The sequence below is a fragment of the Tamandua tetradactyla genome, chromosome 10, assembly GCF_023851605.1.
Source record: "Tamandua tetradactyla isolate mTamTet1 chromosome 10, mTamTet1.pri, whole genome shotgun sequence".
In the NCBI taxonomy this organism is placed as follows: domain Eukaryota; kingdom Metazoa; phylum Chordata; class Mammalia; order Pilosa; family Myrmecophagidae; genus Tamandua; species Tamandua tetradactyla.
The window spans coordinates 10,063,495-10,079,734 of record NC_135336.1 but is presented as its reverse complement, the minus strand read 5'-3'; the positions used below and the strand labels follow the sequence as shown (position 1 = coordinate 10,079,734).

Here is a 16,240-nt window from a genome sequence, read left to right as displayed (position 1 = left end):
ACTCTGTAATGCACCTATAAATTGGGGAAAGCAACAGAGTCTGCTCCATAAACATTTAGAGAGGATTAAGTGATAATACAGTCAAAAAATTTGGAACAATTCCTGGGATCTATAAATGTTAGCTATTGTTATTTACCTTTCGGAGCCTCTGTTTTCTAATCTGTAAAGATAATCTCTACCTTGTAAGGCTATAGCATTATACAGAATAACATATAAAGCACCTAGCACGCTGACTGTGTTGGTAAAACGCAAAAAAATTAAAATGTTCCTTTCCTTTTCCTTTATTCAGTTCAGCAGTTTTCAAGTTGGTGCTAATAAGACAGCAAATTTATTGGAACTGATTAAAACTAACGTATCTTTTAATCCTAATATAGTAATTTGTGTTACTAAAAGAGACTCCTTCTACAGCATTAACAAAGGGAGTTCAGTTGATAACAAAGCAAAGGGAAACATGCAAAAAACACTGTGGATTTGGAAGAAATTTTGCAAAGCACATAGCCAAAAATATTTATATACACATACAAATAAATCTGCCAAGAATTTCCACAAATCCATAAGAAAAACACAGACAATGGGAAAGGAACATGGTCAAAGGAAAAAAACAGTCTACAGGAAAGAGAGCCTGAATATTTGAATGGTTAATTCACTTATGAAAAGATGTTCAACCACACAGCTGGCAAAAGTGTAAAAGCCTGATAAATGAGGAACTATATGCTAATAAACTGGACAACACAGATGAAACGGACAACTTCCTGGAAAGGCATGAACAACCAACACCGACTCCAGAAGAAACAGATGACCTCAACAAACCAATCACTAATAAAGGGACTGAAACAGTCATCAAAAAGCTCCCCAAGAAGAAAAGCCCAGGACCAGATGGCTTCACATGGGAATTCTATCAAGCATTCAAGAAAGAATTAGTAACATCCTGCTCAAACGTTCTAAAAAAATTGAAGAGGGAAAGCTATTTAACCCATTTTATGAAGCTAACATCACCCTAATACCAAAGCCAGACAAACACATTACAAGAAAAAAGAAATTACATACTAATCTGCTTAATGAATATAGATGCAAAGATCCTCAACAAAATACTCACAAATAGAATCTAGCAACACCTAAAAGAATTATACACACTCTTAAACAACGAGTGGGTCAAAGAAGAAATTGTAAGAGAAATTAGTAAATACCTCGAGGCAAATGAAAATGAAAACACAACATATCAAAACTTATGGGGCGCAGAATAGGCAGTGCTAAGAGGGAAATTTATTGCCCTAAATGCCTATATCAGAAAAGAAGAAAAGGCAAAAATGCAGGAATTAACTGTCCACTTGGAAGAACTGGAGAAAGAACAGCAAACTAATCCCAAAGCAAGCAAAAGGAAAGAAATAACAAAGATTAGAGCAGAAATAAATGAAATTGAAAACATGAAAACAATAGAGAAAATCAATAAGACCAGAAGTTGGTTCTATGAGAAAATCAATAAGATTGATGGGCCCTTATCAAGATTGACAAAAAGAAGAAGAGAGAGGATGCAAATAAATAAGATCAGAAATGGAAGAGGAGACATAACTACTGACCTCACAGAAATAAAGGAGGTAATAACAGGATACTATGAACAACTTTACGCTAATAAATACAACAATTTAGATGAAATGGATGGGTTCCTGGAAAGACATGAACAACCAACTTTGACTCAAGAAGAAATGGATGACCTCAACAAACCAATCACAAGTAAAGAAATTGAATTAGTCATTCAAAAGCTTCCTAAAAAGAAAAGTCCAGGACCAGACGGCTTCACATGTGAATTCTATCAAACATTCCAGAAAGAATTAGTACCAACTCTCCTCAAACTCTTCAAAAAAATCGAAGTGGAGGGAAAACTACCTAATTCATTCTATGAAGCCAACGTCACCCTCATACCAAAACCAGGCAAAGATATTACAAAAAAAGAAAACTACAGACCAATCTCTCTAATGAATATAGATGCAAAAATCCTCAATAAAATTCTAGCAAATCGTATCCAACAACACACTAAAAGAATTATACATCATGACCAAGTAGGATTCATCCCAGGTATGCAAGGATGGTTCAACATAAGAAAATCAATTAATGTAATACACCATATCAACAAATCAAAGCAGAAAAATCACATGATCATCTCAATTGATGCAGAGAAGGCATTTGACAAGATTCAACATCCTTTCCTGTTGAAAACACTTCAAAAGATAGGAATACAAGGGAACTTCCTTTAAATGATAGAGGGAATATATGAAAAACCCACAGCTAATATCATCCTCAATGGGGAAAAATTGAAAACTTTCCCCCTAAGATCAGGAACAAGACAAGGATGTCCGCTATCACCACTATCATTCAACATTGTGTTGGAGGTTCTAGCCAGAGCAATTAGACAAAAAAAAGAAATACAAGGCATCAAAATTGGAAAGGAAGAAGTAAAACTATCACTGTTTGCAGACGATATGATACTATACGTCGAAAACCCAGAAAAATCCACAACAAAACTACTAGGGCTAATGAATGAGTACAGCAAAGTAGCAGGTTACAAGATCAACATTCAAAAATCTGTAGCATTTCTATACACTAGTAATGAACAAGCTGAGGGGGAAATCAAGAAACGAATCCCATTTACAATTGCAACTAAAAGAATAAAATACCTAGGAATAAATTTAACTAAAGAGACAAAAAACCTATATAAGAAAACTACAAAAAGCTGTTAAAAGAAATCACAGAAGACCTAAATAGATGGAAGGGCATACCGTGTTCATGGATTGGAAGACTAAATATAGTTAAGATGTCAATCCTACCTAAATTGATTTACAGATTCAATGCAATACCAATCAAAATCCCAACAACTTATTTTTCAGAAACAGAAAAACCAATAAGCAAATTTATCTGGAAGGGCAGGGTGCCCCGAATTGCTAAAAACATCTTGAGGAAAAAAAACGAAGCTGGAGGTCTCGCGCTGCCTGACTTTAAGGCATATAATGAAGCCACAGTGGTCAAAACAGCATGGTATTGGCATAAAGATAGATATATCGACCAATGCAATCGAATAGAGTGCTCAGATATAGACCCTCTCATCTATGGACATTTGATCTTTGATAAGGCAGTCAAGCCAACTCACCTGGGACAGAACAGTCTCTTCAATAAATGGTGCCTAGAGAACTGGATATCCATATGCAAAAGAATGAAAGAAGACCCGTATCTCACACCCTATACAAAAGTTAACTCAAAATGGATCAAATATCTAAACATTAGGTCTAAGACCATAAAACAGTTAGAGGAAAATGTAGGGAGATATCTTATGAAACTTACAGTTGGATGCAGTTTTATGGACCTTAAACCTAAAGCAAGAGCACTGAAGAAGGAAATAAACAAATGGGAACTCCTCAAAATTAAACACTTTTGTGCATCAAAGAACTTCATCAAGAAAGTAGAAAGACAGCCTACACAATGGAAGATAATATTTGGAAATGACATATCAGATAAAGGTCTAGTATCCAGAATTTATAAAGAGATTGTTCAACTCAACAACAACAAAAAGACAGCCAACCCAATCACAAAATGGGAAAAAGACTTGAACAGACACCTATCAGAACAGGAAATACAAATGGCCAAAAGGCACATGAAGAGATGCTCAATGTCCCTGGCCATTAGAGAAATGCAAATCAAAACCACAATGAGATATCATCTCACACCCACCAGAATGGCCATTATCAACAAAACAGAAAATGACAAGTGCTGGAGAGGATGCGGAGAAAGAGGCACACTTATCCACTGTTGGTGGGAATGTCAAAGGGTGCAACCACTGTGGAAGGCAGTTTGGCGGTTCCTCAAAAAGCTGAATATAGAATTGCCATACGACCCAGCAATACCATTGCTAGGTATCTACTCAAAGGACTTAAGGGCAAAGACACAAACGGACATTTGCACACCAATGTTTATAGCAGCGTTATTTACAATTGCAAAGAGATGGAAACAGCCAAAATGTCCATCAACAGACGAGTGGCTAAACAAACTGTGGTACATACATACGATGGAATATTATGCAGCTTTAAGACAGGATAAACTTATGAAGCATGTAATAACATGGATGGACCTAGAGAACATTACGCTGAGTGAGTCTAGCCAAAAACTAAAGGATAAATACTGTATGGTCCCACTGATGTGTACCGACATTAGAGAATAAACTTGGAATATGTCATTGGTAACAGAGTCCAGCAGGAGTTAGAATCAGGGTAAGATAATGGGTAATTGGAGCTGAAGGGATACAGACGGTGCAACAGGACTAGATACAAAAACTCAAAAATGGACAGCACAATAATACCTAATTGTAAAGTAATCATGTTAAAACACTGAATGAAGCTGCATCTGAGCTATAGGTTTTTTTTTTTTACTATTATTATTACTTTTGTTTTTTTCTCTATATTAACATTCTATATCTTTTTCTGTTGTGTTGCTAGTTCTTCTAAACCGATGCAAATGTACTAAGAAACGATGATCATGCATCTATGTGATGATGTTAAGAATTACTGATTGCATATGTAGAATGGTATGATTTCTAAATGTTGGGTTAATTTCTTTTTTTCCGTTAATTAATAAAAAAAACTACAATGAGCTATTATCTTACACCTAGTAGAATGGCTATTATCAGAAAAAAAAAACCGAACGTGAGTGCTGGGGAGGATGTGGGGAAAGAGCAACACTTATTCACTGTTGGTGGAAATGCAGAATGGTGCAACTTCTCTGGAAGGCAGTTTGATGGTTCCTCAGGAAGTTAAATACAGAATTAACATATGATCCAGGAATCACCTTACTAGGTACATGTTCAGAGGAACTGAAGGCAAGGACCTGAATGGACATTTGCGTGCCAAATGTTTATAGGAGCATTAGTCACAATTGCTAAGAGATGAAAACAGGACAACTGTCCATAAAAGGACAAGTGAAGAGACAAACCGTGGTATATACATATGACGGAATATTACACAGCTATAAGACAGAATAAAGTCGTGAAGCATGGAACAATGTGGATGTACCTTGAGAATATTTTGTTGAGTAAAATCAGCCAGAAACAGACACACACTGTACAGTCTCACTAATATGAACTGACATTAATGAGTGAACTTGAAGAGTTAAAGTTGAGAAAACACATTATCAGAAGATAGAAAAAGGATAGTGATTGGACATTTGATGCTGAAAGAGTACAGAATGTTCAACAGGATTGACTGTAAAGATCCACAAATGGATAGCACAATACTATCTGATGGTAGCACAATATTGTATGTAGACTGAACAAAGCTGAGTCTGAGTGCGGTTAAAAGAGGAAGGCAAGGAGGCACGCATGACACCAGAAGGAAAGATATAAGATAAAGACTAAGAAGGCATAACTGAGCAAAACCTAGGGTAGGCAATAATGGTGATTAAATATACAAATATAAGAATGTTTTTACATGAAGTAGAACAAATGAATGTCAGCAATGGAAAGGGTTGAAAATGAGATGGTATATGAAAAAAGTACAGTCAATACAAATTAGGGACTCTGTAAACAGTAACATTGTAATATGCTTCCCTTACAAGTAATAAAGGCAATACACCAAAGCTGTGTCAATGGGAGGGGTTGATAAAAGGGAGGGGTATGGGATTTTGGTGGTGGTGGTTTTGTTTCTCCTTTTTATTTTATTTTATTCTTATTTTTTATTCTCTTTTTCTCCCTCTTCTTTCTTTTCAGGAGAAATGGAAATATCCTCATATGGCTTGTGGTGGTGAATTCATAACTATGTGATTATACCAGGAACTATTGATTGTCTACTTAGAATGGATTGCACGGTGTGTGAATAAAACTGTTTCAAAAATAAACAGAAAGATACAGGGGCTGGAGAAAATGCAGAGAAAGAGATGTATCTATCCACTGTTGGTAGGGAAATAGAATATGGCAGCCACTCTGGAGGACTGGTTCCACAGGAAGCTAAGCATAGGGTTCCCACATGATCCTGCAACCCCATTATTAGCTATATACTTGGAAGAACTGAGAACAGGGACACGAATGGACTTTTGCACACTGGTGCTTATAGTGGCAATAATCACAATATGCAATGGACATAGGTGGCCTAACGGTATGCCAACTGATAAACAGAAGGGTGAACTGTGGGGTACACATACAATGGAATATTGAGTAGGTTTACAAGAAAGAAGGAAGTTGTGAGTCAAACAATTAGGTGAATGAAACTTGAGGACTGTATGTTGAGTGAAATAAGCCAAAAATGAAAAGAAAATATTAAAACACTTCACAAATATGGAACAATTATAATGCTCAAACTCTGAGAATTGAATTCAAGAGCATAGACTGTAAGAGGAAAGCTTATTTAAAGGTTCCTTGATTGCAAACTCTTACAGAAGTCACATCTATTCCTGAGTTTAATGGTTATTTCTAAATTCTGAGATGCTGAGCTCTCTGTATATCATTTGGTTGTTTCCTAGAACTTCAGTTATCTGTACAACACCTGAGACTCACAGCTAGTGTTCTGTAGCTATGAAAGTCAACATTACCCCATACAGCAACTGCTAAAAAGAAGCTAAAAAAGAGATCAGACTTCAATTAGATATACAAATGAATTAGATGTGGTGAGGACTAAGGTAAATCAGAGTAAGTAAAGGACTATATTGACTCTTGTCTTAAACTTCAACTTCTGTAATGAGACCAAAGAAAGAGATGTTTATTTTGTGCAAGATTTATATATTCGGTAGCACAATATCTAACTTGTATGGTCAGTTTATTCGAATACCATAATTTCATGGAGCCATAAATAAGAAGTAAGATCTTGTTGGTCTGTATAGGTTAATGTGATGCCCTAATACACCGCAGAGTAATCTGGGCAAAAATTAAAAAATAGTTGTAAAGTCCCCTTAGGGTACTGGGGAGAAAGGAGGAAATATTCAACTTCCCCACTGGGGAATTCTTGATATTCTCACAAGCAATGCAGCCTACTAATTTTATAGGCCAAGCCCTTGATCTTGGGGCTTGCCCTTATGAAACTTTTTCCTGCAATGGAGAAGCTGAGCCTACTTATAATTATGCCCAAGAGTCACCACCAGAGAACCTCTTTTGTTGCTCCCAGGTTGCCTCCCTTTCTAAGTCAACTAGGCAGGTACATGCTGCCCAACTCCCAGGTGTGTACTTCTCCCTAGCAATGTGGGACAAGACTCCTGGGGATGAGCCTGGCCCTGGCATCGTGGGATTGAGAAAGACTTCTTGACCAAAAGAGGGAAGAGAAATGAAACAAAATAAAGTTCCAGTGGCTGAGAGATTTAAAATAAAGTTGAAAGATCATTCTGAAGGTTGTTTTTATGCAGTATAGAGATATCCCTTTTCAGTTTTTAGCATATTAGAATAGCTAGAAGGAAATGCCTGAAACTGTTGAACTGTAATCCAGTAGCCTTAGTTTTAGAAGATAACTGTATCACTATATAGCGTTTATGGTGTAACCATGTGATTGTGAAAACCTTGTGACTGACACTTCCTTTAACCACTATATGGACAGCTGGATAGGGAAATAAAGACAAAAAATAAACGAATAAAAGTGTGGGGATATGGGGCATGAGATGTTCTGGGTTTTCTTTTTTATTTTTATTTATAGTCTTACTTTTACTTTTTTTGGAGTAATGAAAATGTTCAAAAATTGATTGGGGTGATGAATCACAGGTATATGATGATACCATGAACCACTGACTGTACACTTTGGATGACTATATGGTATATGAATATATTTTTAAAAAAACTACATTTTTTAAAGTCTTTTAATGCCAAGTATTGACAAGGATGTGCTGTATCGAGAACTCTCAAACATTACTGGGAGAGATGATGTAAATTGTTACAACCACATGAGAAAGTCAATGGGCAATATCTAGTAAACTTGTACATATATATACCACATGACCCTGATTCCATTACATTCCATCTTCTCACAAGACATATACCATATATATATTCAAGAATATCTGTAAGAATTTTTATTGAACATGCCTGAAATAGTGAAAAATGAAAAATAGCTTAACAGTTCACCAAAAGAAGAATGGATAAATAAATTGATACAATGATGTACGATATAGCATTTTAAGTGAATGAGGTACAGTATATGTAATTATATGGATGAATCTAAAAAATGTAATGTTGTCTGAGGTGGGGAAGAGGAGTTATAACGACCTATAAGAGAATGGAAGAACTTCATTTTTGGTTATTAATCATAACATACCCATAATGGAATTTATAGCTTGTTCCATAAAAATTAATGATTAGTATTGGCTAACAGACCAGGTAGAGCCACCAACATTTAAAGCTATGTAAAAACTCAGAAAATGGAGGGTTGGAAACTTTAAGGTCTCTATGTTAGAAGTAGAGAAACTGAGATAAAGGAAGAGATTGTCTCAAGATTGCACAAATATAAAGACCAGGTTAAGAGACCCAAAATTCAGAGTCCAAATCCACTGTTGAGTAGCCTAACAAGACCATCAGAAGTCCTAGAATTCAGTGCTTCATCGAGCTAGAAGAAAGGAAGCTGAAGACTGATGTAGAAGGCCCAAGATACCTAGACGGCTGCATGGAAAAGATGTGGAAGATGTAAAATGAAAAGCAATGTCAGACCTGTTATGCAGCAACCATGGAATATGGCTACCAAAACCCTGGTTTTGTTCCCAAAAATTCTTGAGATTAAAGGATCAGTGAATTACCCAAAGGCAGAGAAACAAAAAGCAGTACACTACACATCAATAGCAACCCCTTCGGCATCAGAGACTAAAAAAATTGGCAGGTTCCTGGCTGTCCTTTCTGGTTACTTACACACAGCTGCATACCATCTTACGGTGATAATTTCACCCCTATAACTTTTTTTTTCAGTTTCCTTCCAAGATTTTCCGCCTCCATTCACACCATGCTCATTCTTTCCAGAGTTTAACTGTAGTTCCTCTTCTCACTTTATTCAGTCTTCCTCAGGGCTTCAATCACTATGTAGATGCATCCAATTCTGTCTCCATCTTTGACGTCTCTCCTGAGTTCCAGACCCACACACATGTAGCCTCAGCCTGCTACTTGCTGCCACCTACATGTTTCACTGACACCTCAAACTCAACATGACATCACCTAAATCCATTGCTTACCCCCTAACTTCCTCCTCCTCCTCCACTATTCCATACCTGGGTTAATAGCACCACCATCCATCCAGGGAGGAAGAACAGAAATCTGGGAACCACTGGCGATGCAGAGATGGATATGGCACAGTGTTGCCTCCAAGAAACAGTCCCATAGGGTGCAACATGTAATTTTCTCCCTCTTATTAAAACCTACAATTTCTCTTTATCATTCACGGGGAATGTAGAAGTCTACATTTTGATAAGAGTAAGAATTCTTAATTGTCTGTATTAAATTGTGAACTTCTTTGGGGCTATATAGGGTAAAGCATATATCTCATTCATCACAGTGTTCTCCAGAGTCCTTTGAACACAGTTTGATCTTCAACAAGTGTATGCTTAATATATGCGTGAATAAATGACTATAAAACAATAAAGGCAGTGAGAAATGGCACTGAAACAGGCATAAATAAACTGCTTTGGGAGTTTATATGAGGTGAAAAATTACTTCCAGGTGGAGGGAATAGGGAACACTTCATACAGGTGGTAGAATTTAATCTATTCTGAAGAAAGAATTGGTTTTCGACACAGAAGACTAATGAGGGAGGTCAGAATGGGATAAAGAGAGGGCATTTCAGGTAGAGGGAATGAATGGAGAAAGTGGGGAGGAGGGAAATGATAGAGTATGTATTGGAATAAAAGTAATTCATCTTTGTCCAGACCATTCAAAGTATGAAAGAACAGAGTAGGGTTTGAGGTGAGATAACTTGATTATCAGGTAAGCAAATGTACATATTTTTTAACTGGAAGACATATTACACTGATGGAGATAAACCTGTCAATACTTTCTTTCAATCATCTTTTATGCTTTTGACAAATATGAAAAAATGATCTTGAAGGGAATATATACAGATTCTCTGTATTCATACCTAGCCTCAACCACGATCAGTTCACGTTTCTTATTTCATCTATACCCATTCACTATACATCAAGATGATTTTGAAACAAATCACTGACCTCATATAATTCTATTTGTAAATATTTTTGTGTGTATTTCTAAAACTAGGACTCTCTCTGCAAGCATAACTGTAGAACCATTATCACAGTTTAAAAAATAACGACTCATTGATACCGTCAGTATTCAGTTTCCCCTGATTTTCTCAAAACTTGCTTTATTTATAGCCTGTTTGAAAGAATTCAAATGAGGTCCATATATTGCAATTGGTTGTTATATCTCTTAAACAGTCTCTCACTCTCCCTCTCTCATTTTATTACAAAATAAAACATGCAGAAAACCACTCAAAAATGTATAACTTAATGAATTATTAGAAGGTAAACATTCTTGTAATCACCACTCAGGTCTGGAAATGGGATTTTGCCCAGCCACCACTGAAGGCCTTCCATGCACCCTGAGACAATCTCAGCTCCTTTACTCCCACAGAGCAACCACGCTCTGTACTTTCATAGCATAATCATTTCTTTGTTTTCATTTATAATTTTTTCACCTATATGTGTATCCCTTGACACTATGATCTCACCCACCTTTTTTTTCCAATGCATTTTATATGTTTCTTTTAATCCATATATTTCTGATCCATGGATTTCCTTTTCTTATGGTTTATCTGTTGAAGAACCCAGAGTACTTGGCCTATAAAGTGTCCCACAGTCTACATTCTATTTATTGTAAACTTATGGTACATTTTAATATATTCCTCTGTTCTCTATATTTCTTGCAAAATAGAAGTAATATCTAAAGGCTTGATTACATTCAGGTTTAATCTTTTTGACAAGATTATGGTAATATTGTGCTCTTTCATTAGAAGGAAATTAATGTCTGACTATTTCTCTTCTGATGATCTTAGCAGTCATTGACGCTTAATGCTTAGATTTACTAACTCCTTGGGGATTGCAAAATGATGGTACTCTATCATTCCTTATCAATTTAAGAGTAGGAAAATTTTATAAAAAGACACTTCTCCATATTACTTCATTACAAAATAGTCCATTCCATATAGGAAAGGCAGAATAATACTTGATTATTTTGCTCTACTTAACTGGTTTTCAAGATCATAAACTTATTTCTTATCATTGTCCAAATGCAAACAATTATATTTTTGAAATGTCATTATGAATGTATGTATTTAAACTTATTTCATGAGCTCCAACACCATGCAATCATTATCCTTAATGAAGCTCAAATTGTTGCATCTTTGGTTAATGGGAGACCCTTCAAGTTGGTTTCTGTATTAGCTAGGGTTCTCTAGAGAAACAGAATCAGCAGGAAATATCCATAGATATAAAATTTATAAGTGTCTCACGTAATTGTGGGGATGTACAGTCCAAAATCCGTAGGGCAGACTGTGAAGCTGGCGACTCCAATGAAGGGTCTGGACAAACTCTACAGGAGAGGCTCACCGGCCAAAGCAGGAAGAGAGACTATCTCTTCTGAATCCTCCCTAAAAGTCTTCCAGCGATTAGATTAAGTATCACTCATTGCAGAAGACACTCCCCTTGGCTGGTTACAAATGGAATCAGCTGTGGATGCAGCTGACATGATCATGATTTAATTCTATGAAATGTCCTCATAGCAACAGACAGGCCAGCACTTGCCCAACCAGACAAACAGGCACCACCACCTGGCCAAGTTGACACATGAACCTGACCATGACAGATTTTAAGTTATTTTGGCATAATTCTAGTAAAGATTTAGAACTTACTTGCTAACTAATGACAAATGTTCCAGATCCACCTTGTATATTTCCTTCCCCAGACAAAGAGTCATTCATTTCTCAAAAAAAAAAAGCCAGGTTTCTTTTAGTGGGAAATGATATTTCAAGACCATAATCTGAGCACTAGGGTTGGTTATTGTTTAATACATTTTTATATATTTATGTCTATAATATATTTATCTATATATTGTATATATTTATATGATTTACTATATATTACTAATACATTCATTCAAATACAGAACCACAGGGGGTAAGTTTTACTTAGCCTCTTCTATACTAAATTTGCATCTTCATTCTTCCACTCAGAAAATCTTAGCAATCAAGAAAATGAGTAATTAATATCCCATAATTACTCATTTTCTTTATTCCACAGAAATGTCAGAAAAGCCATACTAACACCACAACCATCAATATAATTTACTGAGAATGGCATATTTTTTTTCCTGACTGAACTTAACCCTTGGATCGTAGAGCTATTACATGCAATACTATGTGTTTTTAAACCTTTATTTAGTCTTAGTTTTACAAATAACTATACATTTAATGCTCATGACTAGTATACATTTACTACTCATGACTAGTCCTAACACTGATGTCACACTAGTCATTTTTTGATTGTTTGAATCTTCTCTTCTAGTAGATTCCTCAGAAAGACTTGATGGAAATAATATTCCCTGAGTTTTCACATGTTCATAACTTTGGATTCAAACGTATATTTTTCCTGGATGTAAGATATTTGGCTCACACATTCTTTTCTTAACTATCTTAAGTATGTTACTCCATTTTCTTCATACATGAAGCACTGCTGTTGAAAAATCTGATTATAAGCTAATTTTCTGTACCTGATAAAGTTCTTTTGTCTAGAAACCCAAAGAACATTTTTCTGTCTTTCTTTTTAATTCCAGTCTTGGTATTGTTGGTTGTTCTGGGTCAATATTCTCGGGTATGCAAGTGCTTATTCAATATGTAATTTCATAATTTAAGGAATGCTTTGTTGAATTACAACATTTAGTATTTGATTGGTGCTCTTGCTTTGTGATCTTCTTCAGGGAATTCCAGTAGATACATGAGGGATTTTCTATGCCCATCTTCAGATTTGTCACTCTTAAAATTTTTATCTTTTTCTTCATTTATGACTTTGTCCCCTTTATTTATACTCTTTCTTCATTTCCTCACTTTTTACATTTACATTTCCCAAAATTCTACTATGAAAAAATTCACATAGAAAATTTTGAAAGTATTTTTCAGTGAACATTCACACACTCACCACCTAGAATCCACAATTAACTTCTTGTCATTATTGCTTTATAATATTTCTATCCATCTATTCATTCTGCCAGGCGTACATGAATTCACATTATTTCCTGATACATTCCAAAATAAATGACAGGAATCTGTATACCCTTCCTTTAAATATTTTTGCATATCATTACGTAGAATTCAATATCTCTATTTTTCTTTTGTCATAAAATTTACATACAATAAAATGCACAAATCTTAAGTGTACCACTAGCTGAATTTTGACAATTTAATAATATGTGTCACTCAACCTCCTGCCCAGATATAGAACATACTGCTATTACTCATGAACATTCCCAGTCAAACCCCATCTCCACTTACCAGAAGCAGTCACTATTGTAAGGTTTTTCTACCGCAGATCAGTTTTTGCTGTGTCCAGATTATGGCATATCTTGGTGAACATATCATACAAACTTGGAAAGAATATGCACCTGCAACATTTTGGTGTACTGTTCTAAAAATATCAATTATGTCAAGGTGATGGATAGTGTTCATACCTTTTATGATTTATTGAAATGTTTGTCTGGATGTTTTATCAATTGCTTAGAGCAGATCTTAAAATTTTCAGCTACGATTGTAGAATTGTCTATCTTGTCTATTTCTCTCTTGAATTCTGTCAACTCTTGCTTCACATATCTTAATACTTTATTATTAAGCATATGCAAATTTATTATTGTAATGTCTTTCTGATGAATTGATCCTTGTATTATGAAATGTCTCTCTTTTACCTCTGGTAATAGCCATTGTCTTAAAGTTTATTTTATTTGATAATGGTATAATCATTCTGAACTTTTTGGTTTACTCATTATTTACTTTTATTTTTAAAATGTTTCTCCCTTTCATATTCTACTAATCTTAAGTCATCATATATTATGCTTATTTGCTATGTTCCACAACTTGAGCTTCATTTCTGAAATGATTTATTTTCTTCTTCCTATTTTTTTACTAAGTTGCATACTTTCTGAACTTTCATAATTATTATTTATGTCATTCTTTCACAACTTGCATCATTTTATTAATGCTGTTTAGCTCATTTTTGAAATAGTGTGTTACTATATGTGCTTCTGACATGCTTTTTTTTTTACCCATAGAGATAATATTCTGCTTCATGTTCTCCTTTTCCCTAAAACTTTGAATGGAGTTTTACCCTTGCTACAGTTTTTTGTTCATTTTTGTATGAAACTAGCTTTTTTTTTTCTTAATTTTAGAATATGGCAGGATTTCCTACATTCACAAAGCTTCAATGTTATAATGGCTTGGTCTTGAGATGAACCTGTTCCTTTCCTCCTCTTTTAGCCAGCCCTTCTCTTTTCTTTCTCTCTATTTTCCTGATCCTGCTTAGTTTTCCATTCCATTTCCAGAAGTGTCACCTTGGTGTTACTGGTTGTTTTGAAAAGTTTTGGGGGCTAGAACTGCTCCAACCTCTTCAGAACTTCTTACCGTGGGTCTCTGGCATTCAGAGAATACAAAATCCCTCCTAATTTCAGCGGCTGTTCTCAAATTGGCCCATCATACTTTTCAGTGAAACTGGTTGGCTATTTTGGGGTTCTCCTGTTCTCAAGTCTGCCAAAAACCCCATAGTTATCCGTTTGTCCTTTTCTCTATAGATACTGACACAATAGCATCTTAGAACCATGGGTGGTTGGTCTCACTCACCTTATGGAAAGTGGTTCTCAGGGATATCCTGTCACTGAGTTTTGTTGTGAAACGTTGTCCAAGGGTTTCTGGGTTTGGTTAACGTGGAGACTCAAAGAGATTAAAAACTATGCCACTACCGGTGGTTCAGCGATAGAATGCTCACCTTGCATGTCGGAGACCTGGGTTTGATTCCCGGACCATGCATCCCCCCAAAAAAACCATGCCACTACAACAAGTAGTTACCTCTAACACACACCCTTTTCATTTAACACTTGCCAAATCCCCTTGATGGAATAAGAAAACACACACAAGTGAAATAAAGCAGTGCTGAACAACCAAGGAGCTGAAAGTCAGCAGATGACCAATAAGTGGAAGCTCTGATTTAGCAGTGAGTAGAAGAGAAATTGCAGCATTTCTCAAAAGGTATCTCATACAACGTTAATAAAGATAAGCTAGTTTTGACATTGCAGTGAATGCAATTTCACAAATGGTGAGTTGAGGCAAAGTGCCCTTCCAAACCTTCCTTTAAAGTGGTACAAAGTGAGAAAGCAATGAGATTTGTATAATGTTATTAAGGAAAGAATCAGAAATTGTGAGGGAAAAAACCCTAGTTTCTGCATTTAATTCAACAATAAAGGGTTATCATTTAGAGAGAGTAAAAACGTCCTCTAGTTTGCTTACCTTATACCAGGTGATAGTTGGTTTCACACTGGAAGGAAAAAACCCATCTACATTTGGACAAGTGATCTTCTGGATATTATACTCCAAATACAGTCTATGCACTGGGAGTTTCATGGGGGAATTGAAGCATTTGTCTTTTTGAACAACTTCCAGGGGAAACGCAACTTTGCTGCAATACGTGGCATTCCTGGAAAGAGAATTATACAAATGAATGGTCAGACTTGAATTTATTTAATTTAATACAACAAATACATTAAAACTGGTTAATGTCATACTGTGTTTTTTTTTTTTTTTTTTTTTTTTTGTATGCTGTATGGTGGGCTCACATTTCGTTCTTTTTCCATGTGACTATCCTGTTATGGCAATACCATTTGTTGAATTTTTATTTTGGCAGAGATTGAGGGGGATGGTGAGTGCACGGGCAGGGAATTGAACCCGAGTCTCCTCCTGCATGACAGGCCAGAATTCTACTACTGAACTACTCTTGCAACCCATACTGTGCTTTGAGACTTCATTTATGTGTGCGTTCATATAATGCAAGTGGGTTATGAAGGTCTTTCCTATACCAACTGATACTACAGAATTTTAAAAGACACGGAATCAACTTCTATTAATGTACAAAAATATTCATATTTTAAGTTATGAGCCTATATATTCCTATATAGCTAAGATATGTTCCTATATATTCCTATATATCTATATAATCATTTTATACTAAAACATTCTGAATAATACTCAGGGCAGGTTAGGCT

The 16,240-nt window shown here is 35.6% G+C and overlaps 1 protein-coding gene across 3 annotated transcripts in view; it reads right to left on the bottom strand.

Annotated features, from left to right (window-relative positions):
* The window catches only part of IL1RAP (interleukin 1 receptor accessory protein), a 152,196-nt gene that overhangs the window by 36,414 nt on the left and 99,542 nt on the right, over positions 1-16,240 (bottom strand). For all 3 annotated transcript variants that reach the window (XM_077117878.1, XM_077117879.1, XM_077117877.1), the window contains one exon: positions 15,489-15,675. In XM_077117878.1, the coding sequence (XP_076973993.1) occupies positions 15,489-15,675 (187 nt within the window). The remainder of the gene's footprint in view (positions 1-15,488; positions 15,676-16,240) is intronic.